Source organism: Larus michahellis, chromosome 2 (genome assembly GCF_964199755.1).
Source record: "Larus michahellis chromosome 2, bLarMic1.1, whole genome shotgun sequence".
Taxonomy (NCBI): Eukaryota; Metazoa; Chordata; class Aves; order Charadriiformes; family Laridae; genus Larus; species Larus michahellis.
Window position 1 is genome coordinate 56607125 of NC_133897.1, and position 27570 is coordinate 56634694.

The following is a 27570-nucleotide window of genomic DNA, read 5'->3' on the forward strand; positions in this document are numbered from 1 at the left end:
AGGATACCGTTTGGTTTTACGTCATTTGCAATTACGCAAATTCTTAATTTTGTGAAGAAATTACTGGTCTTGCTCTGTGGAACAAAGCAGCGCAGAGAGGAGACCTGCTCACTCAAGGTTCTCTGCATTGTATCGACTTTTAAAGTAAAACAAAGGTTATAGAGGTGATAGAATCCCAAATCTGCCTTATGCCTTTTGCTGTTAACAGCAATCAGACTGCACCAGCACTTAAATTCACTGAGATTTATGGCTGGGTTGTGTGACAGTACTAGCAAACTTGGTATCTCACAAGTATTTTATTGGTTTACCTCTTATTGCTGTCTTAAACGAATCGCTAAGAAGACAACATACTCCAACACGTTCACTTTTTAATACCTCTTTAGCGACTCTGCTGATCACAAACAATAGCAATGACCAAGCAATTTGTCAGCAGGAAGGGCAGCTTTCTTTGCACTCTGTTTACATCTTCTTGCGTGCATCACTAACCATGCGTTTAACTCACTGCCTTTATCTAAGAGAAAAAAATAATTTTGTCCTTCACCTGCAAGTTTGTGGCTTTTTTCATTTCCTTTTCAGACTCCAAACATCTGAGAAAGGGGGCCTGAAAATGAAAAGCGTAATTGTTCTCTCATCTCAACCATGCCGTAAATTCTGGTGAGCTGATAGCCTCTACCTGAGTTTGCTCAACTGAAAATTACGAAGTAATTGCTCGTGTTGTGCTACTTTATAAATACTAAATGTGTATTATAAATACTAAATTTTTGGTCAATTTCACTTAAGGGAGAAATTTATAAATGACATTTTAGTGGTCCCATTATGCTTACACAAGACAGCAGGTATAAAAAGGTTTAAAACCACAGCTGCCACTTTTTCAAGGAATGGATAAATTCCCCTGGAAAGTTGATATTCTGTTCACCACAGCATTTTGCTCATAGGTTTTCCAAGAGCGCTAATTCTTGTAGCTTTATAGGCTTTCATGCTTTTAATGTTGATTTCAACCACAGAAAGCTCTTAGGTCAGTAACACTGCAAACTGGGGGAAGATGAAAAACTTGAGCTCGTGTGGTTTTCTGCTGCTTTCTTATAGTTTCTACAGGCGATTTACATTCTACTACGGCATTTTCAATCGAAAGTCACAAAGACAACATCAAGACATTTTGTATACTAAGGCAGAATGAAATTCCTGCTACGCTGCTCACACAAATGATCTGAATGGGTCAGGTGTGGGGCCACAATGAGCTATTTTTTGGCCTGAGTATATATCTATAAATATATACAAAACCTGAATGGATATGTATAAACACAAATAAAGCGTACAGGGCTTACGCGTTCAAAACTTTAACCGGAGCTCTTCCCTGGCACTCACACACTGTAACCACACGCCGGCCAGCGCTCCTCATTGGGGAAGAGACGCGGGGGTGTCGAGGCCTCCGCTACAACCCAAGATCTACGGTCCCTCAGCAGAGAAATAACGCCTGCCCCGCGATGCCTCGCCCGCCACTCCCCTTCCTTCCCCCTCCCCTTCCCCATTCCCTTCCCCGTCCCTATCCCTATCTCTATCCCTAGCCCCTTCTCCGCCCCCGCCCCCTGCGGCCTGAGGCGGCACGCGGCGCCTTGCCCCAACACCCCCAGGGCCTCCACCGCTCCAGCTCCAGCCTCCAGCGAGGCCGACAGCGAAGGAGAAGCCCCGGTGAGGCGGCAGGCCGCAGCCCAAGACTCAGCTCTCCCTTGGCACCGCCGCGCCGCGCCGCGCCGCACCGCCCCGCCGGAAGTGATCTTTGACCCTCCCGCCGCGCTCCCGGAAGCGCCCCCTCCCTCCGTCCGCGGGGCGAGCGCGGCGCAATTACCGCGAGAGCCGCGATCTCGCGAGAGCCACCCGCGAAGCCGGCGGGAGGCGGGGGGGTAGTTGGGGAAGGGGGTGAGGGATGGCGAGATCTCGCGAGAGCGGAGCTGCGGTCCCGGCTCCGGGCATGCGCGCTAGGGCGGCGGCCTCGCGCGCGATTGGCGGGGCGCGGCTACCCCCTCCGCCCCCCGCTCCGCCGCCGGCCCCGCGCATGCGCCGGGCGCCGCCGGGCCGTGTCCCCGGTGCGTGTGTCACCCGCCCGCGAGCGCGGAGGCCGCCTGCCCGCGCGCGCTCGCTCTCCCCCCTCCTGGCCGCCGGCGACTCGGGAACCGGGCACCTTGGGGACCCGCCGGGTAGGGTAAGCGGGGCCCTGGGCCAGCGCAGAGGCCGCTGCGCCGCCTCCGACAACCCCATCCCCCCCACAACTCTGCCCGGAGGCGGCCCAGCACGGCCTGACCCCGCTGCCCCAACCGGGGAGCGGGTGAGGAGGGAGGAGGAGGAGGCGGCGGCGGCCGCCGCTCACACCCCCGCGCAAGCTCCGGACGAGGCCGCCGCGGCCCGGGATGGAGTGAGGAGGCCGCTGCCGCTAAGGAGACACTTCCGCGTTGCGGGAGGCCGCGCCGGGCCCCGCGGGAAGGCTCCCGCTGCTCCCCCGGCCAGCGCCCGACCCCGGCGGCGACCCCTGCCCGAAGGCGGGCGGCGCGACCCGCCCCCACCCCCCACACCTCCCCCTTATGTGGTGGGGTGGCCCTATGTGAGGCGGCGCGGCCGGGCTGCGAGGCGGGCCGGGCCCCGGCGGCCGGCCGCGGAGAGAGGGAGCGAGCGAGGCCCCGGTGCCGGCCGGCGGGTGTCCCCGTGTATCTGTGCGGCGCCAGGTCTCCATGGCGCCGGCAGCGCCCTGAGGGCGGTGGCGGCGGATTCCCTAGGCCGCGTCCTCGTCCTCGGCCGTGAGTGAGCTCGATGCCGAGCACCTCGGACGCGGCGGCCGGCGGGAGCGGGGGAAGCCGGGGCTGGGGGAGCGGCGGCGGCAGCAGCAGCTCGGCGGTGGAGGCGGCGGCCGACAAGAAGCGGCTGCATCACCGGAGACGGAAGCGCTTCGCGGCCCAGCCGCAGCCTCCCCCCCCGCCGCCGGCCCCTCACCCGCTGCTCTTCCCGCTCCTGCAGCCGCCCCTCCTGCAGCCCCCGCTCCTGCAGCCGCCGCTGCCGCCGCAGTCCCTGCTCTTCCTGGCGGCCACCGGCGCCTCCTCCTGCTGCGGGGACGGGGGGGAGCGGAAGCGGCCGCGGGGCAAGCGGCGCTCGGGCTCCCGGCACAAGCGGCGGCGGGGCCGAGGCGGCGGCGGCGGCGGGACCCAGGAGGCGGAGAAGCGGCGCGGTAGCGGGGGGCTGAGCACGCTGGTGGAGGAGTACGACGATGTGAGCTCCCAGTCCGAAGGGCTGGTGGGCGGCGCGGCCGGCGGCGGCGGCGCGGGCAGCGGCGGGGGGAGCCCGGCCTCCTCCTCGGGCGGTGGCGGCGGGACCCAGCGCCAGAGGGGCGAGGCGGAGCGGAGCGGCCGGTCCCGCCGGGAGCACCGCAGCAGCAGCGGCCGCTCCAAGGAGCGGCACCGGGAGCACCGCCGGCGGGGGGAGGAGAAGGCGCAGCAGGAGGGGGCGTCGGCGGGCCGCGGTGGAGCCGAGGCGTCCTCGTCCTCCTCCAAGTCCCGCAGCCGCCACAATCACACCGGGGGCCAGGACCGGGAGGGACTCAAGAGCAGCAGCGGCGGCGGCAGCGACGGCCGCAGGAAGGGCTCCCTCGCTTCGCCCGGCAGCGGCAGGAAAGAGCGGGAGAGCAAAGCGCACCGCAGCCGGACTAAAGCGGCCAAGGAGCCGCCGTCGGCTTACAAGGACCCGCCGAAGGCCTACCGAGACGACAAACCCGAGCCCAAGGCCTACCGGCGGCAGCGCTCGTCCCCCAGCCCCGGCCGGGATGACAGCCCCCCGCTGCACCGGTCTTCGCAGAGCCAGCGGAGCCGCAAGTCGCTCAGCCCGGTGGGCGGCCGCTCGCCCCTCAGCCCCTACAGTCGCCGCCGCTCCCCCAGCTACAGCCGGCACAGCTCCTACGAGCGCGGCGGGGATGTGTCGCCCAGCCCCTACAGCAGCTGGCGCCGGTCGAGGAGCCCCTACAGCCCCGTTATCCGGTGAGTCCGGGCCCGGGGGGGAGAAGGGAGGGATGGGGATGGGGCTTGGTGTGTGGAGGAGGGGAGTCACGGCTGGGTCTGGGCTGGAGAGGCTTGCGTCTAGCAACAAAAGCCCTCCCTCTTGCCCTTTTGCTGGCAGAAAGCTGGGGTGGGGGGAAGGGGAGCGGGACACATACAAAGATCTTCCTGTCTTGGGGAGAAAGGGAGACGCGGGTGCTTGTAACACTCCTGCGGCTAGTTTCTCTCCGTGGGAGACCACCTAGCTGGAAAAAGGCTTTTAAAATACTAAAGGGCATGAGAACGTTTTCAGATGAGATTAATTGAATGAAGATGCTTTTCAGAGGACAGGTTTTCTGAAGGATCAATTTTGATTTTAAATTTTTGCTTACAAAGTACGGAGATACTTGGGTACATTTTTATGTATGCTGTTTCTCCATATAAAAGGATGCATGTTAAATATGTTTGCGTTCGGTTTAATGCCCGCTAATCTAAAGAGCAAACAAGCTGACAGGCAATTTGTGTTACAAGTGTTTCTTGTTCTTTTTAGAGGTCTATAGAAAGACTTTCTATAAAGAGACTTTCTAAAGAGTTTCTGTTTTGCTAGCAAAAGGGGCCAATGTCAAGTTTCATTAAATTGTCTTCCGTGCTTTACACAGCCTATGAAAGCATATGTAAGCTCTTTTCCCAGTAAGGTTATATATGCGTATATATTTAACGTGTGCTTGCAAATCATGTTCTTCCTGTTAGTGGGAAGTCAGAATGTAAAGGTCAGTGTTACTGTGACTTTTTGGATTTTTTTATGGAGAGGAAATGTGGGCTGTATCTCTCTGATCAGATACAAAGAGTGTTGCAGAATTAAAGCTCTTCAGATTTCTTAAACTTGCAGCAAACCCGCTGGGAATTTAAAGTATTTGCTTAGTATGTATTTATAACTAAAGACTTTTATTTCCCGTATTGGAATCTTACTGTTGCCTCATTGTTTACAGGCTTACTTAAATTCACACCTGGACGTCAATTTTAAATGTATTGGGCGATTTGCCAGTTCACTGGCAAGAATTTGTTTACAAGGCATTACCTGGTGGGTTGTCTGAGAACTGTTCTCTGGTGTTTCTAACGAGCACTTTACATCGGTTACCATTTGAGGTGTCCCACTGTGCATCCAGTGAGGATGCTGAAGCTGTACCTGTGTTTCACTAGGCTGTTGGTAAGGTCTGTTGTCCTGGTGTGCATTGAGTGCTGTTTAAAGAGCAGAGTAACAAAACTGTGACCTACTTTGTTCAGAGGGGTAGAACAAAGATGACTTTGGAAAAAAATAGTGATTGTTTTAAGGTACAGTTGTATGGAATAATTTTGTAAACAATAGGGTGTTTCAAGCAGAAAACACTGAGTGCTCTGAAAAACAGCACGTCGTTGTTGTTGTTGTTCCATGAGAACCTGTTACAAGTGGTTAAGGATACTCTTTCAAGATTATGTGAATAATAGAATAGTGGGAATATTATGTGCATAGTTTGACTTGAACACTCTAGGAATCAGATTCTTTTCTGTAGATGCTTATACCCTGGAATAAGAAGGCGAATAATGACGAGAAAATCGCGTACGCTAGGTTTGCATTTAAGAATAGCTGTATTAGTCAGACTGACAGTCCAGTTTAGGATCCTGTCTTATGCACTGGCTGATAGGGCTGTAGTAGAAGGTACAGGATATCTTTATAGGGGACAGTTACAGAACAAAGTTTTTAAGAGTGTTGGGTTTCTTTTTTTCTGTTGGTAGTGGGCCTGTGATTTGAAGCATGAGAGTGTAAATCTCCTGATTTTTGTATTGTCTCTGTTAAGCATGTAAATCTTCCTTGAGTTGCAGAACTGTTTCCAGGAGTTACCTTTGTGACTTCACGCCTGCCTTCCTCCAGTTAAATTGTAATTTGCATCCCATCTGTAACTACATACGGATAAATTACTTTGTTAACAAATGCCGATTGTCAGGTTTACTGGAGAGGGATTGTAATGGCCAAGTGAAAAGAAGAGGTTCCTATATGTAGAAAGCAAGGTCGGTCTGTCCTAATGTGGCATTAATTGTAAAGATGTCGTTTTCACAGGAAACAAAAGAAATCAAAAGTGTGAAGATAAGCTAAGTTGTTCATAATGTCAGGCTGGTGTGGAGAAATGCAAGCGAGTGTTTCTTTGCTGACATACAGTTATTATGCATTATGTGTGTTGCTGTAGCAGTGGGGAAATAAAGATGGAAGGTATTTATACGATTATTTTAGCCATTCAAAACTGTGTCATACTCGCTTTTTTTTGCTTGGCTCTGTGGTACTGCACCCACAATGTTGAAAATTTTTTGTTGTGCTGCTTAGATAATGGCATAGTGGCCTTAGACTTGATAGAATATTACGGTTTTATGAAGGCAACAGCTTCTTACAGCACCTGTTGTCTTCATCTGGTTGATTTAAAGACTTAATTCTGGGCTTGTATCCAGCTATAATGGTATCAAGACAGTAAGAACTTTGTATGTGGCTGAGCATTCCAGGCTGCAAGTTTTTTTACTGCTTTCATTCTATAGCTCATATATGTGTCTTCCATAATGTTATATAAATTATCTAGTTATTATGGTATGTAGAAAATGAGAACAAAGCGATTCTAGCACACTTGGAAAGCTTGTGTGCCTGGAATGCTGATTTTTTTTCATCTAGGTCTCTGAGCTGCTTAGGGAGAAACTTCTAGTAAACAGCTGAAGAGAAAGATGTGAAGTCAGCTTCACTCATTTGAATCCCTGGTTGTCTCAAGCTGCAGCAACAGTGCAATTGCTGTGAGTTAAAAGTTTTGAGTTGCAGTAGTGACTCTGACTGCCGTGTTTTGGTGATGTTGCCTGGAGGTGGGTTCTGAAGAGAAGCAAAGACTCTAGACTTCCACGCTTGGAAAATTGAATGGTAGACTAATTGCCTTTTCCATTATAATAGCAGTAAACGCCTGTGTTTTGGGCAAAAAGGGAGGGGGAAGGCAGGAAAGAAGAAAACTCCATGGTTGACAAAAATAAGCAGACAGTCTCTCTGTGTAAACTAGTTTAGGATGAAATTGTAGGAAGGGAAGAACTATTTTTCATAACTTCAGTCAGGTCATCTGCTATGTGATCACACATTTAATTCAGTTAGCTGTGTAGATGACTAATCACATTTTCCCAAATTTGGATACACCTACCCATCTGCCTAGATAAAAGTGGGTGGGGCACTAGTAGCATAGTACTACTCTGTGTGTGCATGTTACTTATAGGAAAAATACAGGATTTCTTTTCTTACTGGTACAGGGCCGTCTCGTTTACTGGTACTGGTACAGGGCCATCTCATTCTCTAGCTGTAGCTGGTCTGTAGTAGTGAGGCTCTGCAAAATACAGATCAATTATGTGCAAAACCAGGAGACAAGCATAGGGAAAATGGTAAAATACATGCTCAGTAAATGCCTACTTCACGTAGAAGATATGATTTCAGACACTGATGTAAAAATAACTTCGAATCCAGTAATTCTACTACTTCTGGACTTAAAGGAGTAGGAGAGATTTTCAGGTGGTTTTTCCCCCTTGTTTGGTGAAAATAGATTTTTTTTATTTTTTTTTTTTTACATAAAGCTCTCTAATCTTGTTTAGTATAACTGTATTTTGCAGAATTTTAAATGTGAAACTATGTTTTCACTGATTGGAATAGCTAGTTTTTCCAGTGCGTACTGAGGCTCTTGCTCTAGTACATATCCTGAATTTATTAAGATTCGTTTTGTTACTTGGCAGTGGACTTTGCCTTTTGCCCAACCATGTCAACGTGCCTTTCCTTCTCCTCGTTGCGCTGCTTCTTTCCTTATTGTGGGAAGGGACTTCATTTGAAAAAAAAATTGACTGTGTTTAGAACTCAGCGTTTGAATTGACTTGACTTTTTGCTGGTTGATTTCTTTGTAGGCAGGGCTGTCATCTGAGAACATAGGGTTATAAAGCAGATTTAAGAAAGAAATAAAACTCATGTTCAGAATTTTTCAGTATTCCTGTGTGGTATGTATTGGAGACCCTTTTTAAGATTTATGGTTTGAATCAGTAAGGTGAGTTACGCAGTCTTCATGCACAAAGCAGCCAAGTAGGTGGTTGGTTGCAGAGCTGCTTAGAATATAACCTTGAACTAGAGGCTAGAAAAAAAGAAATAAAATTAATTAATAAGGTACCAAGTGAGAGAGCGCTATTACTGTTAATGGCTTAAAAGAAAGGAATCATATGTTTGCCTGCTAGTGCAACTTGGAAAAGCTGTACTATGAACTAGAATGTTTTGTCAAGGTGGTTTACGTTACTGGGTGATTATAAATGTCTTGGAAGATCTGCGGTGAAGCCAATTGATTAAATGTAGGTCTCCCTTTTCAAATACGCTATGACCTTACCAGGCAGGGGGAGATGGCAGTGCTTAGTCTGTAGTGCAGCATTCACTGGTAGTTAATGAAAGAGCTGCGCTACAGTGGGTGTTTTAACGTCCTTCATTCTGTTCAGTTTCTTGTTTTTCCACTCTGATTCTCATGAATCCTTTTGTGTTATGTCTTGTCAAAAAGTTACTGACAAAATGAGTTTCCTCATTCAACTCCATAGACCCCAATATATTCCCAGTATAATTATTGTTTGCACTTAGGTAACACACGTAGCTAGCTACTAGCACGTTGGATTTAGCTTGCTCTTAAAGCGGTTAAGAAGAAAAGAGGTTTTCAAGTTTACAAACCTGAGAAGGTAACATGTGACTGTTCTGATTTGTCAATAAAATGTAATGCTTTTTTTGTATTCAAATAAAGGAAGGATTGGAATGAGAAACACAGAAGCACTTAAAAAAAATAGCATGTCAAGAAAAAACATGTATCTGTTTCCTGGAAATCTGACATGTGTAACACTTATTTTTCTTTCCTCTGTGCTATCAAGGTAGTAAAATGTATCACTTTAGGTTTTAAGTTGCTATTTGGAATTCTTTCATTCTGTGCTTGAGTATGTAAGTGATATTACATCAGTAGATTATTTTTTTTTTTGGTAAATTCATTAGTAAATCTACTGTTTGGTAATTGATAAGGTAATCAGTGAAGTTCAATGGAATGTTGCCTTGCAAGGAGGAGGAACATTGTAACAGTTTTGAAACTTGTAACTAATTTACAACAGTTTGGTATCCTAAGTAGTTTCTTGGTAGTGAATAAATACATTGTATTAATTAAGAAGAGAAAAAATGAATACCGGTTTATTTTATAAAATCTGGGCAAAAAAAAATATTAAAAAGAAAAAACTGTGATAGCTAACCCAACATCTTTAAAAATTATTATTTCTTGGGCTGGGGCCAGAGGGGGAGGAGAGGGGAAAGCATTCTTTTTGTTGTTCTGAAAAATGGAGGAAAGCAGTGCTGAGTTTTGGTTTCAGGGTGACTTCCTTACTAGTGCTTTCTTCCTCTATAATTTTCTTTAAATCTGACTATTCTTATATGTGTTTTGTAGATAATGTCTTGAACTATTCTTTCTGGTTTTATTTGATAGCTACATATAATATGTAATTACTTCAGTTTCCCTTTGCAGCTAATCTAGTTGTGCTCCTCGTCCCCTTTGTTGCTGTCTCAGGGGAAGAAAAAAAAGCAGCTTTCTATAACGAACTTTTTAGTTATAATGCAGGCTAGTCCTACTGATACTTTTTTTTTTTAGGCAAATCAGTTTTCTTTGTGGTTTGTTTTTTTTTTTTTTTCCCCTCTCCATATATAAAAACATGTTGAAATCTCTATGTGGTTCAGGAGGGATTTTGAGTGTCACAAAGTCTAGCAGTTATTCTCTCTGTAGGGACACAGACCTGTGTGAAGTGAATTCAAGATCCTCATAGAAGACTGTTAATGGTGAAGCCTGATGGGAAAGGTACTTGTAAATGAGGCAGAACTTCTGGGTGCAAATAGGTAGAAGCATCGGAAGAAACTTACCTGAAACAGCAGCTTTTTTGTAGTTTCTCCCCATGTGTGTTACGAGCAGATGCTGGTGCTTTTGGTTTGAGAGGTTTGGATGTGGCCCTTAGGTTTAGTACACTTGCTGATCTCTCCAGGCATGGGGGGGGGGGAAGTTTGGATTGTTTTGTTGGGGTTGTTTGCCATTTGCAATGCAGTTCTGTGTAGTTGTAGCCACTGATCTTTAGTTCCTGTTTAATGTGTTGCAAACTCCTAATTAAAGACTAGATAGTTGGTGGCAAATGAATGTCAGATAAGGCATTTTATATATGCGTGTGTGCGGGCACGCACTCACATTTAAAAGAATTCTGTTGGAAGATTTAGAGAGTAGCATATATTTTGGATGTCTCTCCTGGTGTTTTTTCAGGGTCCCAGTAAGATGTCAATGTCCTGTTAAACGGCAGACACTGGCTATTGTGTGAGTCCATTTCTGTGCTGCTGCGACTTCATCTTTTATGTCAAATGAGCGTTAGCTCTGAACATAGTGCATTGGCTGTTTTCATTATGTATAACGCAATTCACCCTGAGTTCTGAATACTCTTATGAGGGAAAGCTAGTAAATGTCCATAGCTTTGGTTTTGTGCCATTTTTATAGATGGAAACTTGCACATAAGTTTTGTCTAGCCTGGAAGGTTTTCTTGGAACTTTTGAACTAATTCTGATGAAAGAAAGTGATAGTTGAATATTCGAAAAGATAATTAAGCTTATGAAAACACAAGATTTTATCATTGTAACTTGAATAACTAGCACTTGTACATAGCTGCCTTTTACTTAAGATTCAGCATTTGTCTGTTTAGTTGAAAGTGTTATTGTTTTTGCTGAAACTCTCTCTTCCCCCCCCTAAAATTAAGTAATGAAGAACTTCTGTAAAAACTAAACCAGTGCAGAGATTATACTTAGTCAACATATTTCATAACTAGGCTACTATCATTTTGATCTGTTGTTAAGGGCTGTAGTGTGTACTGGAACTGAAACTTGAATATTTGTGTGCATGTGTATTTGCTGTCTCCCACATGGATGCAGTTCTGACATGCGAAAGTTATGCTGTTGTCATTTGGGTGTTAAACCTGGGGTGGAGAATGGTGGGGTTTTGCTGAGCTTGCATAAATCCATGTTGATATCCCAGATTCTCTTGACTAATATTGGTAAAAATGTGCATAAATCCACTGTCAATGCTTGGCTTCCTTACATGTTTGTTTTTGAAGAAGGTATAAAGATTTAGGTTATTTTTGCCCCAGTTTTTCAAAACTGCCTCTTCCCTACCAAGTTGTGGTAGCTGATCAGGTGAGCATTTGCAGTCACTAATTTGAACAGATTTTCTCATGTCATCCTTATTAGTGATTTAAATGAACCTGTTCTATTTTGAACCAAAGTGGAACGGAAGCAGGCTTATGATCAGGCATGGTGTCTCAGCAACCGCAGTGTTCTAAGCTGCTACTGCTCTTTTCTAGTGCATGTGGAATTAGGTCCATATTTCTTTTTGTGACAGAGGTTACTTTAGATTAGGCACCTTTCAAAAAAAACCACCAAAACACAAACAAACAAAAAAACCCTCAAAATACAGATATTGTACTTATGAAAGAAATATAACTGATTTGGAGACCTTTAGAGCATATTTTAAATTTAAAAAAAAAAAAAAGGTAAGGCACGTTGCAATGAGGTCCTTGGGACAGAGACTGTGTTCTATAGGAACAAGAGGCACAAGCAAACGTTTTCCAGGACAGGTCAGTGACATCCTCGCAAATGATGCATCATTTATGGAAGTATTTTTAGGACTAATGGGGCTTATTAGCTTGTGGTTGATGCTGGAAGAATATAATTATTCTGATTCTACAGCCGGTGCAGATCTGTAGCAGTATATACCTCTGCTTGAGGTAATTATTCCTCTCAGAAAGTAAGATGACAGTGTGACCAGAGCTCTGGCCTAGAATTTGAAGTGTGTATATTGTCTGGATAGTCTCCTCCCTCCTCTTTCTTCCTACCACTCCATCATAACACTACATTATGGAACTTTTTACTTTTACTCCAGTTCGGCCAAGCCTCTGAAAATTTTCTATGGGATTTTGTACTTAGATTTCCAAAGTAATAGTGAGAAAAATAACTTCTGCAACGTGTTTCACAATGGAGCAGAAGCGAGTTTCCAAGGGATTTTTTCTGACCAATGTTATGTTTTTATTTGTTTTTTAATAGACGTTACTATCTCTTAGGTATAATAGACCTTGTATTTTGCTTGAAAATTCAGAGAACAGAATTGTGCATCCTTTTTTAATTACAGTGTAAAAAACATTATTATTATTATCATTATTAGTCTTTGTTATCCTGCTGTGCCAGAAAATTCTATAAAACCTGCTTCCTGGCATAGAATTAAACTGTGTTAGGGTTTTTTTGTTGTTGTTATTTGTTTGTGGTTTTTTCTTTTTTTTTTTTTTTTTCTTTCAAGGGTCTCTAGCTGTTTGGATGAATTTCAGTTTTACCTACAGAATTTTGATGCTTCTGCTATAGTGTACAGTGTCCACCCACACGTTGTTTTGAATCACTCCTACGTAATCTTGATTTAGCTCAATGAATTTTTATGTCGCTCTAGAAAGAAGACATTTTATAATGGAGGAAAACAATGTAAATTTGTAAATTAGTTAATATTGCACACAAAATAGAAGGAACATTGTATTATATTAAATATTTGTTCAGTCAAAGCATTGCAATGTAATTCCTCATGCTGATAATTAAAACTCAAATAATTTAATTGTTACTAAAATTGAATTTGACATAGGGGTGGATAGTCCTGACCATAGTTGGCTTTTTTTTTCTTTTTTGTTTTGGCAGCCTCCATATACTGTCACCATCTTTTGAATTCTGAAGTTCTTCCATCTCCAAGAAGTCTTATTTTTGCTATTGCTTGATGCTTTTTTCTTTGTCCAGCTGATGAATACATCATTTTTATCCTGATTGTACTTTTTCTTTCCCTTAAGTGATATACTCAAGAAAAATAGATTTCCATCAAACTTTAATCAAGAGAATACTTGTAAATCTGGTGAATGCCCTTGCTATTCTTAGTATGGTAAAATGGATTAAAACTCCCACAGTTAATTTCATTTGTTTCATAACGTTTCTGTGTGGTAGCAGTGGTAGCTTTTGGCTACTTTACTTGTTCTCATGCCCTTCACCTCAATTATGTTTTTTCCCATTTGTTTTTTAATTGAAGAACTGAATGAAAACTAGGCAAATGAGGACATCCCTTTGAAAAATTCGATGAAAAATAATTCATATTAAATGGTATTTTTCCACAGTTAAAGTTTGCTTTTCTAACTGTTAAGATTCTCCCACCCCCCGCCCTCATTCTAGGTTGTTTTCCTGGTATGATTTTGTAGATGGCTTAGATTCATTTTCTTTCCCTTTCTATTAGTCTCTTTATTCTGATGCGGGCATAGCGTAGGCCTGCTTGTGGATTATGTTTGCTTATCCGTAGCTATAAGAAATACTGAATACTTCTGTTTTTTAAATTTCAAAAATGGAAAGCTAAGGTTTATTGTTGTCTTTCAGTTGGTTACATTGCAGCCTTTAGTATCAAGTATTTTTAACTAACTTATTTTAATGACAATTGTGAAAGTGAAACTTTAGTTGCTACAATTACTGCTTCAGTATTGTATTTAGATTTTTCTTGTCATGTTGTAACATTAATTTCATTTTGCTGAATTCTGGTTGTGTAATCAGCTGAATTTTTCTCAAATACTGCATATACTAAAGGTGTTTGTACAGGTTGCATAGGGTCAGATTTTCTTTAAAGGAGAAAAATATCTCTGATAAGTAGCAAAGAAAAAGGAACATGTCTGTCCTATAGGTATGCTTGTATTTTGCAGTTCTTTAATGGGAGAAACTATATCTAAGAAAGCTTTAGTGTTTTCTAACAACCTGTTTGGGTGTAGAATCTTGATTTATTAATACTTTAATTCTTTTTATTTATGGACAATCTTTCTTGTTTCATAGACCTTTGTTTATTCTATAGGCATGGTGATAATGGTTAGTTTAAAAAAAGTAGTTGTCAAAAAAGCAGATACACTGAGAAAGCAGCTAGGCTAAATTTTAACTGGGTAAATCTTTACTTTTTTTTTGAAACAGGAGATCAGCAAAATCTCGAAGCAGAAGTCCGTATTCATCAAGGCACTCAAGGTCTCGTAGCAGACACAGATTGTCTAGATCCAGAAGTCGTCATTCAAGTATTTCTCCTAGTACATTGACTCTGAAGAGTAGCCTGGCTGCTGAGCTGAACAAAAACAAAAAAGCAAGAGCTGCTGAGGCAGCCAAAGCCAGTGCAAAAGCTTCCAATACTTCAACACCTACTAAGGGAACCACTGACACTGCTGTAAGTGCACCTCAAGTGAACAATGTAAAGGACCTGAAGAAAATAAAAACTGAGCATACACCTTCTCCTACAAGCAGTGCAAATTTGAAAAACGATAAGGCAAAAGCAAAGGTCTCGCTTCCTGAAACAAAAGGGGAGAATAATTTAATTGCAGACAAAATTACTAAACAGAAACCTACAGCAGTAAAAGAGAATAAATCAACTGTTGTAAAACAGCCACCAGTCACTGTAAAAGAGAAAAGCAAACCGAGTACACCAAGCGTAGTAACCAAGGAGAAGGATCGAATTGTTGCACTACCAACCTCCACACTGCCACCCTTGCCTTTGCCTCCCACGCTGCCTGAAGATAAAGAAACTGATAGGTGAGTTGTGACATAGATTTGCTTTTTCAGGTTGTCTCTTCTTTTTTATTATTTCCTTTGGAAAACAAATACAATCCTCTTTGCTCGATTGAGCTGATGCATTAAGTAGTTTGTACTTGCTCTTCTGTTGTTTAATGTGATAATTATTAGTGAACTAAAGGAATTTGATCTTAAAATAAAAATAACTGGCTCTTGAAGAGAGAAAGATTTAGTCTAGGAGGAATTTTTCAATAAAAAGTATACTAAAGAGATGATTTAAAATCACTGGTACATAATAGGTTTGGGACTAATGCAAGGATGCATTCAGGATTTCAAGTTTGGTATGAGCACATAATTATCTCTGGGGCAAAGTTGAATTCAGTAGCAAAATGTGAAAATTCTTAAATTAGCTGGGGTTTGAGGTAAAGATTCTCTTCCCTTTGGAAGGCAATTGTTTTTATGGCTGTGCATTATTTTAGGATAATTTATCTCAGAGATCAGTATTATTTTGATTCTATAACGGAAGTGAGGTTCATGGCTTATCATTTGTGTTAACTTTTGAAGTGTAAAAATTGGTCTGTAGTGAAGAAATTCATGTCTGTGTTCCAAGTCTCGTCTCAGTTTAGACTACATTAAGCCTCTCCATAGTCTTTACAGCCAATACATGCTGTGATTTGTATTGGTAAATTATGCTGTTGAGCAGTAATTCACTATTGTTCTTACGGTTTGGGTGATGAAGTTGAGAAGAGTTACTCTTGGTTTTACTCATGTTGTTACATGCCTCGCACATGTATATGGGAAATCAACTTCTCCAACAAGTAAAACAAAATTTCTTAGCATTGAAGTAATAACTAATTTAAGTGTGATTGTATCTTGGTAAAAAATCAAACTGTGTAAAAGAAAAACTCAAAACCTCATGAAATAATTTTATTTATATTCCTTGTCTGTGAAACTAGCCTATCCTCTAGTGTTCTTTGAGAAGTATGCAGTATTTCTTTGATTAGCAAAAGTAGTTATAGTTAGAGGTGTACATTTTTTTCTTGTTTGCTAGTAATTTAATGCTATGTTAAACATTAGGATGCACAGGAGGCCTTGGCAAAATAAATACAAACTAACAAGGTGTAGACAGGTTTGTATTTCTTTAGTACTAAAAGAGAAATCTTGTTTCTTGCCCTTCAGCACTCTAGCAAATGTCATTTCAGTTGTTCTGAATCACATCTGTGTGGTGAATGTACAGTTGCATTTAAATCTATGGCAAAGCCATGCTCCCTAGATAAAATGGGATTTCTGATACTGTTATTTGACAGCAAGATTTACTGTTTTAACTAAAAACTAGGCTAACTAGTTTAACTAGGTATATGACTGGCTTTGCAGTGTTAATTGTGATAATATGAAATGAGATTTCATCTTGAAGCTGGCTAATTGCTTCTCATTAGTATTTTTTAATGTAATACCTGTTTTAAGTATAGCTAAACTGCACAGAGGAGTTAAGCTACAATTAAACGGTTTTATCAGCACTGGCATCATTCTCCTCTCAAAAAAAAAAAAGCCTAATGCTTGCAAACAGCTGCATTAGAAAGATTAATGACAAGTAATAGAATGTCATTTATGCTTTGCTTAGTTTTGCCTATAGGATGTTATAAACTTCAGATCAGAACGGTTGTGACTACAGGTCATGATAAGGCTTAAGTCATCAAAGAAAAACAATCAATGTTGTTTTTTTTTTTTTGGGGGGGGGGGGGGCGGGGGGAGCAAAGGTATATACCTTGCGCACAGAGTTACTGTAGGGCAATTGTGCCACCAAAGAAAGCTTGATGCTATGCAGAACTGGCTGGTTCCTAATGTCATGTCAGTTGTGAAGTTCAGTATGAATCTGATAAAGCCACAAATAAACTACCTAAAGGAACAGCAGTGTTGCAAAACCACTGTGTAGGTTAGCTGAAAGGGAAGATTGTTCTGGTGGTCAACGACATGTGATTTAGCAGACCTGAAAAAAAGACTGCTTTTGGCTGCCTCTCTTTTTGTGTACCACTTTGAAAATCTGTTTCAGAACCTCTCATATGTGGTACTTTCACTAATATTGAAAGTCTGGGGGCAAAATCATGAGCGAAATACAAATATATGAACTTCAAAATTAAGAGTTTTTCTTTACTGTGATAATTATGTGTGCTGGCCAAAGGTGGTTTATTCTTTATACCATGCTAACCATTATATTTGTGATGAGGGCAGTATATGCTTCCTTGAGGTGCTTCTTTAAATTCAGGCAGTGGCAGCCTGAGAAATGGTAGAAGGCATTCAAGTGGTCTCTTTTCATGGGGAAGCACAGACATACACAAAACACTGGAATGCTTTATTTAAATATATAAAGATTGCTAATTGTAATTAACGTAAGAAAGAATATATGCATTCTCCATGATGGAAGATAGCAAGATCTTCACATTTACAGAAGTTCCTGCTTTATCTATGAAACTAAGTACGTACGAAGCTGCAGGAAAAACCTCCAGAAAAGGTTCCCAGAGAAGGATGCTGACAGTAGAATGGTGTGATTTGGCAAACGCACTTGGAAAATATCCCCTCAAAACATGACAGAAGGTTTTATTATATGCAAATACAAAGTTTGAAACTTAAAGAGAGGATACTATATGAGAGTCCTGTGCAGGAGAAACAGTTATGTAATTATATAAAGTTTAGAGGTGGTCTTTGCTTTAAAATTACTGGATATGCAGTAGCTGCACAAATCTAGTTAAACTAAAGGAGGTTCTGGTAAAATGGAACCACGTGTTTAGAAAAATCCTGCAGCAAGTATGATGTTTTCAGAATTTCCCCTTTAGAATGGGAAGAGCATCTCTAGAATTATTATGTATAGTAATTGTTAAAGGAATAAATTGCCGTACATGTATTTGGTGTATTTTTCTCAAGACACAGATTGACTGTCAGTATGTGTTAACTAATTATGGTTGATGATTAATAAATGGTTGGATATCGGTAAACCATGGCAGAAAAAAAAAATAGTCTTTTTTTTCATTCATCTGATTATTTTTTTCACCACTTGGTTTGCATGCTGATCACTAGAAATGTATAGAATCTGGAGTGTTTCAGCACATGTATGCGATTGGAATCTGTAAATGAGGTGGTGTGGATTGCCTCGTAATGCCCTGCAGTGTTACTGTAACTGTGAAGCTCACTATCTCTGGAGACCGACTTTATAGAGAACTGGATTAGGATAATCTTCTCTTTTATATGAGAAGTTAGTCAGAGTAAAGATTTTACCGCTACACTTCTGATGTCTGGCAGCATCTGAGCTCTAAATATTCTTAATAGTCTAGGCCATAAGCTTGAGAAGATTTTGTAGCAGAAGTCTGGCCTGGTAAGGCTTGCTGTGTCATCTAACTGCAGCTTTCACCAGAAAGATCCAATTTCATAGTTTCTGTAGAATTTTGGTAGTTAGCTGTGCATCTTCCAGAGAGCTATTTGTGAGCCATTTGTAAAGCATAAATCAAAGTCCTGCAAATTCTAAGAGGAGAGGTTTGAAATGTTGATGCATCGACAGCCTAGCATGTATTTTAAAAAGAAATAATTCCAATAGGTTTTCCTTTATGTATGTTAATATCATTCTACTGTGTTCAACTTAATAGCAAAATTGTGTATTTTTTAATAGTTTGCGAGAGAATCTTTCAGTGAAGTCAGTTAAAGAAGCAGAGAAGAAACTTCGCCATCTGCTTGCAGACTTGCCACTTCCACCTGAGTTGCCTGGTGGAGCTGACTTATCCAAAAGTCCCGAAGAAAAGAAACCAGCCGTTCAATTACACAGCAAGAGAAGACCAAAGTATGTTTATTATATTTTTTTAAAGCCTATAAAGCAAGTAGAAGTGATAATAGTTTCTTTAAAATATATTCTTTTCAAAAGAATTCTGCTTTGTAATGACTTCTTAAAATATTAATGAGGCTTGAATCAAACTGCATCGTTTATTGTCACTTAATGGTAGTAAGGCAGTTATCTAATAATGTCTCATAAGTATTTAGTGTTGAGGGTTTTTTCAAAGTTAAGACAATCCTTAGATATATTAGCTATATTCTTAGAAATGCTTGTTATTTTCTAGAATATGTGGACCACGACATGGTGAAACGAAAGAAAAAGAAATAGACTGGGGAAAGCGCTGTGTGGATAAATTTGATATCATTGGTATTATTGGTGAAGGCACTTATGGGCAAGTTTACAAAGCCAGAGATAAAGACACAGGTAAGTTCAAAAGAAGTAAATGTAATCCTGCAATTCAAAAGTGAACAGGATATTTTGGTTTTGTTCTTATATTGAGTAAAATTTATGGTATCCTGTCCTCTAATGTTTGGAAAGTTTTTAGTTGTTGGTTTGTTCAGTTTTAAATCTAGTGTTTGTCTAAATGAGAAATTATCTTTTGCTGCCTCAGCAAATCATTTCTCTGTAAAGTTGTGGCTAAAAGCAAGCTGAATAGTCCTAATTTCTAATTCTTGTGTTTTGACGCTCTGTACACAATTGAGCTAGTGAAGATGAGAGAGTAAATACTCTGGGGAAGCAAAATGGCACCCTAAACAGGTTGACCAAGAATAATGATGTTGGTAAAGGGATGTAAAGGTGAAAGAAGCTATGCATGAGATTTAGCCATTTTTCTTCTTCGTACTCCAGTAGTCACTAGCCAATAGTAGGAAGAGAATCTGCCTCTGCCATACAGGCCTGAAGTTTGCATATTGGGAGTTTTTCTTGCAGTACAACTGACTTCACAACAGTGACGTAATTTTTAAATTTCATGTTAAACTATTGCTCAAATGAGCAAGTAGTCACCACTATGATGTGTAAAAATATTGTCGCTACTTTTAAATAGATCATAGAATCATTTAGGTTGGAAAAGACCCTTGGGATCATCGAGTCCAACCATCAACTCCACTCTACAAAGTTCTCCCCTACACTATATCCCCTAACACCACATCTAAATGACTCTTGAACACATTCAGGGATGGTGACTCCACCACCTCCCTGGGCAGCCTATTGCAGAGTCTGACCACTCTTTCTGTGAAGAATTTTTTCCTAATGTCCAGTCTAAACCTACCCTGCTGCAGCTTGAAGCCATTCCCTCTTGTTCTATCGCTACTTACCTGTGAGAAGAGACCAGCACCAACCTCTCTACAATGTCCTTTCATGTAGTTGTAGAGAGTGACGAGGTCTCCCCTCAGCCTCCTCTTCCTTAAACTAAACAGTCACAGCTCCTTCAGTCGCTCCTCATAAGATTTATTCTCCAGGCCCTTCACCAGCTTCGTTGCCCTTCTCTGCACTCGCTCCAGCACCTCGATATCTCTCTCGTCTTGAGGTGCCCAAAACAGGACACAATACTCAAGGTGTGGCCTCACCAGTGCTGAGTAGAGGGGGACGATCACCTCCCTCCTTCTGCTGGTCACACTATTTCTAATACAAGCCAGGATGCCATTGGCCCTCTTGGCCACCTGGGCACACTGCTGGCTCGTGTTCAGCCGCTTGTCAATTAGAACCCCCAGGTCCTTTTCTGCCAGACAGCTCTCCAGCTACACTTCCCCAAGCCTGTAGCGATGCATGGGGTTGTTGTGGCCCAAGTGCAGGACTCAGCACTTGGCCTTGTTGAAGCTCATTCCATTAGCATTGGCCCATCAGTCCAATCTATCCAAGTCTCTCTGTAGAGCCTCCCTATCCTCATGTAGATCAACACTCCCGCTTAGCTTCATGTCATCTGCAAACTTACTGATGATACACTCTATGTCCTTATCAAGATCATCAATAAAGATGTTAAACAGAAACGGTCCCAACAGTGAGCCCTGAGGGACACCATGTGTGAGGGACACCACGTGTGACCGGCCGCCAGCTGGATTTAACTCCATTGACTACCACTCTTTGGGACCGCCCATCCAGCCAGTGCTCGATCCAGCAGATCATATGCTCATCCAGGCCATGAGCCGCTAGTTTTTCCATAAGAATTCTATGGGGGACAGTGTCAAATGCTTTTCGAAAGTCTACGTAGACAATGTCCACAGCCTTTCCCTCATCCAATAATTGGGTCATCTTGTCATAGAAGGAGATCAGGTTCGTCAGGCGGGACCTGCCTTTCATAAACCCATGCTGACTAGGCCTGATCCCCTGCTTGTCTATTATATGACTTGTAATGGCACTCAAGATGATCTGCTCCATTATCTTCCCTGCTACCGAGGTCGGACTGACAGGCCTATAGTTTCCTGGATCCTCCTTTCTGCCTTTTTTGTAGATGGGTGCTACATTTGCTACCCTCCAGTCCATTGGGACCTCTCCAGTTAGCCATGACTTCAATATTGCATTGAAATTGATTCTTCATATGTGCTGTATGTTGCTTGATCGTTTTACGTTCAATTAGTTCTTTCTGTGACTGCTTGCCCTTCTGGCTTATTTGTGTATGCTTTGAATGCTGGGTAGTTTTCTGGTCAGCAGTTACTGAATCACATAGGATCACATAGCAGCCTCAGTTCCTTCTTTCTGATCTCCAGAAGAATGAGCAGTGTAATTATAATTCCTTCTTCATTCTTCACCTGTGCTTGTCTCAGTTTGCAAGCTTTAGTTCTTAAGTTGAACTGTCATAGATTTTATTTTTTACCTCCTACCTTGGGAACCATTGCAAATCATTGTTAGGAACTTCTTCCTGCTCTCCTGGGATTCTGTTTTTTGCGCATTTAAGTTTTTAATCCTATCATAATCATATTGCCTCTTTGGCAAGCTTCGGGTTATTTGTGTGTGGCAGTCATTTCTTAACCACCAGTAGAAGTTGTTGCTCTCTGTATTGAATGGGTCCATACAGTTATAGCAAACCTTCCACTAGCTTTGGATTCAAATCCTGCATGAAGAGTGGCGTTATGGCCTTTGAAATACCATATAACAAGCGGTGCAATGGGCTTTCAAAGCAAGCGGATGTTGTGTCATACTGGAATGTGATCTGTTGTCTATTTGTCTTATACACTGCTGTAGCATAAGTCCTTTTTAGAGCTAAGAAAGAGTAGATCGTGCTTCTGCCATTTTGCAGAATCTAGCTTCATCTAGCCCAGCCTGCAGTAAAATAATAAGGAAAATTTCTCCTCACTGTAAACATGGCAGTGACACTCCTGCTTGTAGAAATTATACTGGTGAATTTGAGAACTCTTCAGTCATCTGTTCAGTCATCTTGAACCGTGTAGTATTTCTGGTTAGATATATGTGTTCTGACCTGTGGTGATGTAATAAGAAATCCAGAGCAGACGTTGGCCTCTGTCTTTAAAGCTGCTGTTGATAATCGCTCTCATATGGGGGTTTATTGATATACCCGATGTGGAATATCAGGACATAGATGAGTGAGGTACGCAGGAGGAAGAAGATAGGTCTTACAGTGGGTAGCTGAAAATTCTCATTTATAGTGTTGTTTCTCTGTGTGATTGTTTCCCAACAATGGTTAATTCTGTTTCCATTCAGCATAGTGTTTGGTGCAAGCATAAAGATGTTAACTGTTTAGTCCATTCAGAAATAGTAACAAATGGGAAGGGTTTTAAAAACAAACCCAATACTAAAGCCCATAGTTTGGTTGTTAATCTTGGTGGTTTTTATTTAAATTTTCTCTTAGGGGAAATGGTGGCACTAAAGAAAGTACGTCTCGATAACGAAAAGGAAGGGTTTCCTATTACAGCTATTCGGGAGATTAAGATTCTTCGACAGCTTAATCATCAAAGCATTATCAACATGAAGGAAATAGTGACAGATAAGGAAGATGCTTTGGACTTCAAGAAGGACAAAGGTATGTAGGCAAACACAGAGGTAGCTCTTTCTGGTCCTGTTCTGGTGTTCTGCTATGCTGGATTTCAAGTTAAGCTTCATTAAAAAATATGTTTGCAAATTGTGATGCTTGACAAAGGATTTTAATTTTGATTTAATTACTAATAGAAGTCCTTTATTTAACTTAGCTATACCTTTTGCTTATAGAAACATTTTTGCAAAGATTTTGTGGGATAAAAAAAATGTATTGATTCCGGTTTTGCTGCAGAGGAACTGATCTTTGACTCCTTCACACTAATGTATCAGGGAGGCAAGCAACAATAGGAAGCTCTTAATTGTGAGCTTTTTTAGCATTTTATTTTCCTCATAGTATTTTCTCATCATTTGGAGTATTGTAGGCTCAATGCTGAAGAGACAGTTTTCATTGTAGGCCTTGGTTTTATTTGAATTGTGCTTCAGTTACTTTTTCATAATTGGGTATGTGTGTCTTGAAAGCTAGAAGAAGGATAAATGACAAAAATGAAAAGCAAAATTTATGTGGTGGTGCTGGTGTTTTTCCCCAAATAGAAGGCATGCAGACTTTTACTTTTTTGATTCCTTCAGTGTTAAATCTGGGTTGTTTGAATTCCTGCAACCTCCTTTGCCTGGGGAATCAAGCAAACAGAATGGAAATCATGCAGTGTTGTTGCTTGGTACTTCTGATTTCGGAGTGGTCATTTTGTCTTCGGAGGCCATTTCCTTTTAGGTTCAGGTCTTATAAATGGATCATTTTGGGGTATTTTAGTGTCCTGTGAACAATTTGATACGTGGTTTGCTTAAGGGAGGGTGTTTGGACTGTGATACTTCTGCTTCTTCCCTGCTTCCCCTCCCCGAGTTTCTATACAGCGTGCCCAGCACCAGTGAGGGTAGAAAACACCATGCGCACTGTGCAGCCAGCAGAAATACCAGGTGACATCGTGATGAGCCAGAAGATGTCTGTCAAAATTAAGCAGGAATTAGTTTGTGTTTTTTTCCTAACATCTTCAGAAAGTATAACACCTTGAACGGCATACAGCACTGGCACACTTTTTTTATTGTGTTTAAAAGTAGGAAGCATCTAGCAAAAGTGTTTCTCTAGATACATGCAGGTTCAGTGGTCAAGCACCCACTCTGAACCCTGACAGTCTGCAACAGCCAGTTTTGGCTTTTCATGTGAATCTTGTACTGAGTTTTAATTAGGTCTAACCTACTTGGCTAATGAGGCCACACTGAGCCTTGACTTAATACTTAATGAGTCATTAATTAATTTTCTCCCTTTCTGTTTGGTGCCATGTCTAGGATTGAATTGTAAATTTTTTTGGTATACTTCAAACTGTGTATCTCATTAATTTCAAATGTGTTTGGTTTTTTTTTTTGTCCAAGTCTATATTTGTGCTTTTGGTATTGCTTTCAATATGATTTCTTTTTCTTATTTAACAGCTTATTAAAACAATTACATTTTCAGAAAATTTGCAAGGGAAGGGGCTTCTCTGGAAATAAAATTAGTTTCTGGTAGTCTCTTGAAAGCATTAGCACGATAATGAGACTGTGCTATTATGATTTGTCTGTGAAAAGGTGGAAGTTGGTTTGTTGGTTTTTTTTTTGGGCACTGCATTCTGTATTTCTCTAATGAGTAGTTCATTGTGAGATGGGGATTTATAGCTGAGATGTTGTGGCCAAATTGTAGTCTACGCAGGGAACGAATGCAAGTGGGAGGAAGTCTGGTCATTTTCACGGTAAACCGTTGCAAACACAAAAGTAGGCTGCTTGGCTTAAGAAGGAACCATTATAAAAGTGGTAGTGATGTCTTATTCAAGCAGAGCTTACAGCAGAAGTGTTTTGCCCTCTGATGAACATGCTTGTGCTTAACGTATGTTGTATGCTTAGCTTTGGAATATCACTCTCTACAAAATTCTGATGAAGTCTCATTTATAAAAATATTTTCCTAATATCTCAGAACTGTGGTTATTTTTGTTGAAAATGTTTTCTTCTAGTAAGGTGGTGCGGGAGCAATTGTGAATGTCAGTCTTCGACAGTAGGGTAAGCAGGCTGACACTGTTGGTGCTTTCAACTAAGTCTGCTGGCAGCTAAAGTTTCCTTTGCTTTTCCTTTTTGTTTGCTTGATGGTAGTTCAAATTAATTTGAGTTCATATTCATGAACTTCAGTTCATGTCCTTTTGGAACAGAGTTTTGTGCAGGAGGATTGTACTTTGCAGAAGATCTTCATCTTCTCTCAGCATTTTTTTGCTCTGAGAAAGTTTGTGTGACATTCTCTGTGCAACAGTAATTGAAGAAAACAGGATTTAAAACAGAAGCTGAAAACAAAGAGCTATTTCCTAGGTATGTTAAAATCTATACACCTTATAAGCTAAGGTCGTCCCCCCCCCGCCCCGCTCCTTTGGGCACCTGAGATTGTCCTTCAGTTCTCAGTTGCCTCTTTATCAGCTAGAAGCTGTTTGCAAGTACTTGACAGTCTAGCTGTGGGACTGCTGTGATCTCTTTTTACTAAACATGTGGAGAGTGCCTGACTTAGGTTTTGTTGCTCTGAATGTAAAACCAGTAGGTGTACTGGCTTGACATCTCCTCCTTCTTTTGACTGGAAGAGGCGTTTTCAATTGCTAACCCAAGGGAGGATGTAAAACTTTGCATGGGAGACTCTAATAAAAAGGGTCTGGTTAACGTCGCAGCTTGGTGGTTTGTTTTTTTTTTACTGTGTGTGAATTATCTGTTTGGATTGTGTGTGTGTGTGTGTTTCTATAATTCATTTTAAGATCTGGTTAACATCACAGCATGTTTTTTTTCTGTGTGGGTTATCTGTTTGGATTATGTGTGTGTGTGTTTCTATAATTCATTTTAAGATCTAAGTTTACTTTAGATAGATTAAATTTTGAATTGATTTGCAGTACAAATTAACAAACCTTTTAAGGCATGAAGTCGGTATTTATCCTGACAGTACTGTAGTACACGTGTAAAAAGGACGCTCTGAATCTGTGGTACATTGTCATATGACTAGCAGGTTATTTTCTCACAGCCGTCAAGGAGCAGTTAGCCTGTCCGAAAGCTTGTGGTTTGGAAGGAGTCTGTGACAGCAATCATACTGTCACCAGAGAGTACTTCACTACAGGGTTCTTTCTACTTCTACTGTAGCTAGCTTTATCTGGGCTTCCTGGGAAGTTGATTAAAACCAAACTGATCTGAATTTCAGAAACCTCTAATGATCTACAACTTGCCTTGCTGCTCCTGAAATAGCTGGTAGAAACATCTTACCCAAATAGTTCTTATGCTACAGCAAATTTATCAGGAATAGCGTGATGACTTGAGTGGTGCTTTCCATTTGTGTGTGCTGTACTGGATGCGGGACTGGAATGAGCGCAGACCGAATTGCGTGGCTTTTCAACTTGCCACGTTATGGCAGAAAGAGAAAAATCCCTGATGATTAATCAAAGATTTCAGATATGTTTGGTTTACTTTTCCTCTGCTTTAAGTTTTTTGTTCAATTTCTAATTTCTCTGTAGTGTGTGATGAAACAAGGACAGTATTTACTCTGCGGCTTCAGTACACCCTTGGCTGGTATGCTTATTTCAGAACATGTTTCCATGTACATGCAGTTTAGGTTGGACTTGTTCCAAGAGGAGAACACAATTGAACTTGGAATGGGAGAATAACACTGGCATCAAATAAAAACTTAATATTGGGTGAAAATGTTAAAAAAAATAAAAAGGAAAATTCTGGTTTTATTAGACTAAATTTGTCTTAAACAGGAAGTTTTGTTATATCTAAATGGAAAAATGAGTATAGCAGTGATGCTTGCTTTAGTGTTAAGGTGATCGGTTCAGTGGCTATGCCTTTATTTGGTGTTTAGCAAATTAGAAAATTGTAACGCATATATACAAGGATTGAATTAAAATTTGCACATAATAAGGCACCTCTGGTCTCTGACTTCCTCTGATCTATATCTGATCAGATATTTTGAGAAACCCCAAATGTTTTCCCTATGAAATTACATTTGGAAAATATTTGTTTAAAAGTGGCCATCTATGTAAGCTTTTGGATGATTCTGCCCTGCTGCTTGCCCCCCCACCCCTCCCTGAGCCTGAAGCACCTGTTTCTGACTTTGGGAACAAATTGTGTAACTTGATGTTCTGCTTTGTTGGGTCTGTGTGATTTGATGACAGTCCAAAAAAATCCAGAGCCTGCCTGTGTCACAAAAATGCAAAGTATGTTTTGTCAGGGGTTTTGGCCCCTCAGAAGATCCTTTGTATGTTACAGGTCATCAGTGACACGTTTTGTTCACTTAACTATTTTGTATGCATAGCTTTACAGCATTATACCCCAGCTTATTTTTTGTTTTGGTTAAGAAAACTGCTACTGTTAGAGCTCTGTGACTTGAAATGTATGAACAGGAGGAAGAAATGTGTTAATCCTTCAATTATTCTAAACTGGTATCTCACTTTCTGGCCTTTATCAATCTTAACTGACAAAATGGTCAAAAAGACGAATTTTTCTAAGTGCAAGCAAAAGGAGTAAGGCGAAGATTGTTTCCATCCATGTGAGTCTTCTTTATTTACTGCATACCTCCCTAATAGATTCAGCTGTCATCTCTTATCCCATATCCAGAAGTAGGCGGTATTACTAGTGTTCAGCTGTTCCAGCTGCTGTTCCGTCAGCATGCAGTGACGTTAAGGTTTCTTATTATCTCAGCAGATGAAGGAATGGAGATGAGCTGTGTGGTATTAGCAAAGGAAATGGGGCACCCAAGACATAACCCCCCTGTTAGTGCTTTGTTGCAGCATGTGGAAATGGACTGTAGGCTGCCTCCCACCCCACGGGTGTTTACTTGGGAAATGCAGGTCTTTAACGTAGCAGCAGTAAGATGAGTAACGTTAAAGTCAAATAAGTAATTCTGGGTTCATTTGAATTGCATGCACTTTACTGTAACAGAGCTTTAGGGTTTTTTATGACCCTGCTTCCAGAAATTTGGATATTGGGCAAAGCTAATTGAAACAAAGGGTCATTTTAAGATGTAGCCTCCAAGTTATCGAATGTCTTGGCGTCGTAAAGGAAAGAACGTTTTTTTTCTGTTATGTTTATCT

General features: G+C 41.6%; 1 protein-coding gene across 7 annotated transcripts in view; it reads left to right on the forward strand.

Annotated features, from left to right (window-relative positions):
- Positions 1-2069: 2069 nt before the first annotated feature.
- The window catches only part of CDK13 (cyclin dependent kinase 13), a 49969-nt gene continuing 24468 nt past the window's right edge, over positions 2070-27570 (forward strand). For 6 of the 7 annotated variants that reach the window (XM_074575589.1, XM_074575592.1, XM_074575593.1 and 3 more), the window contains exons 1-5: positions 2070-4016; positions 14107-14712; positions 18350-18517; positions 18792-18931; positions 22311-22481. In XM_074575589.1, the coding sequence (XP_074431690.1) occupies positions 2803-4016; positions 14107-14712; positions 18350-18517; positions 18792-18931; positions 22311-22481 (2299 nt within the window). In that variant the 5' untranslated portion in view covers positions 2070-2802. The remainder of the gene's footprint in view (positions 4017-14106; positions 14713-18349; positions 18518-18791; positions 18932-22310; positions 22482-27570) is intronic. The other variant, XM_074575591.1, reaches the window with a different exon arrangement.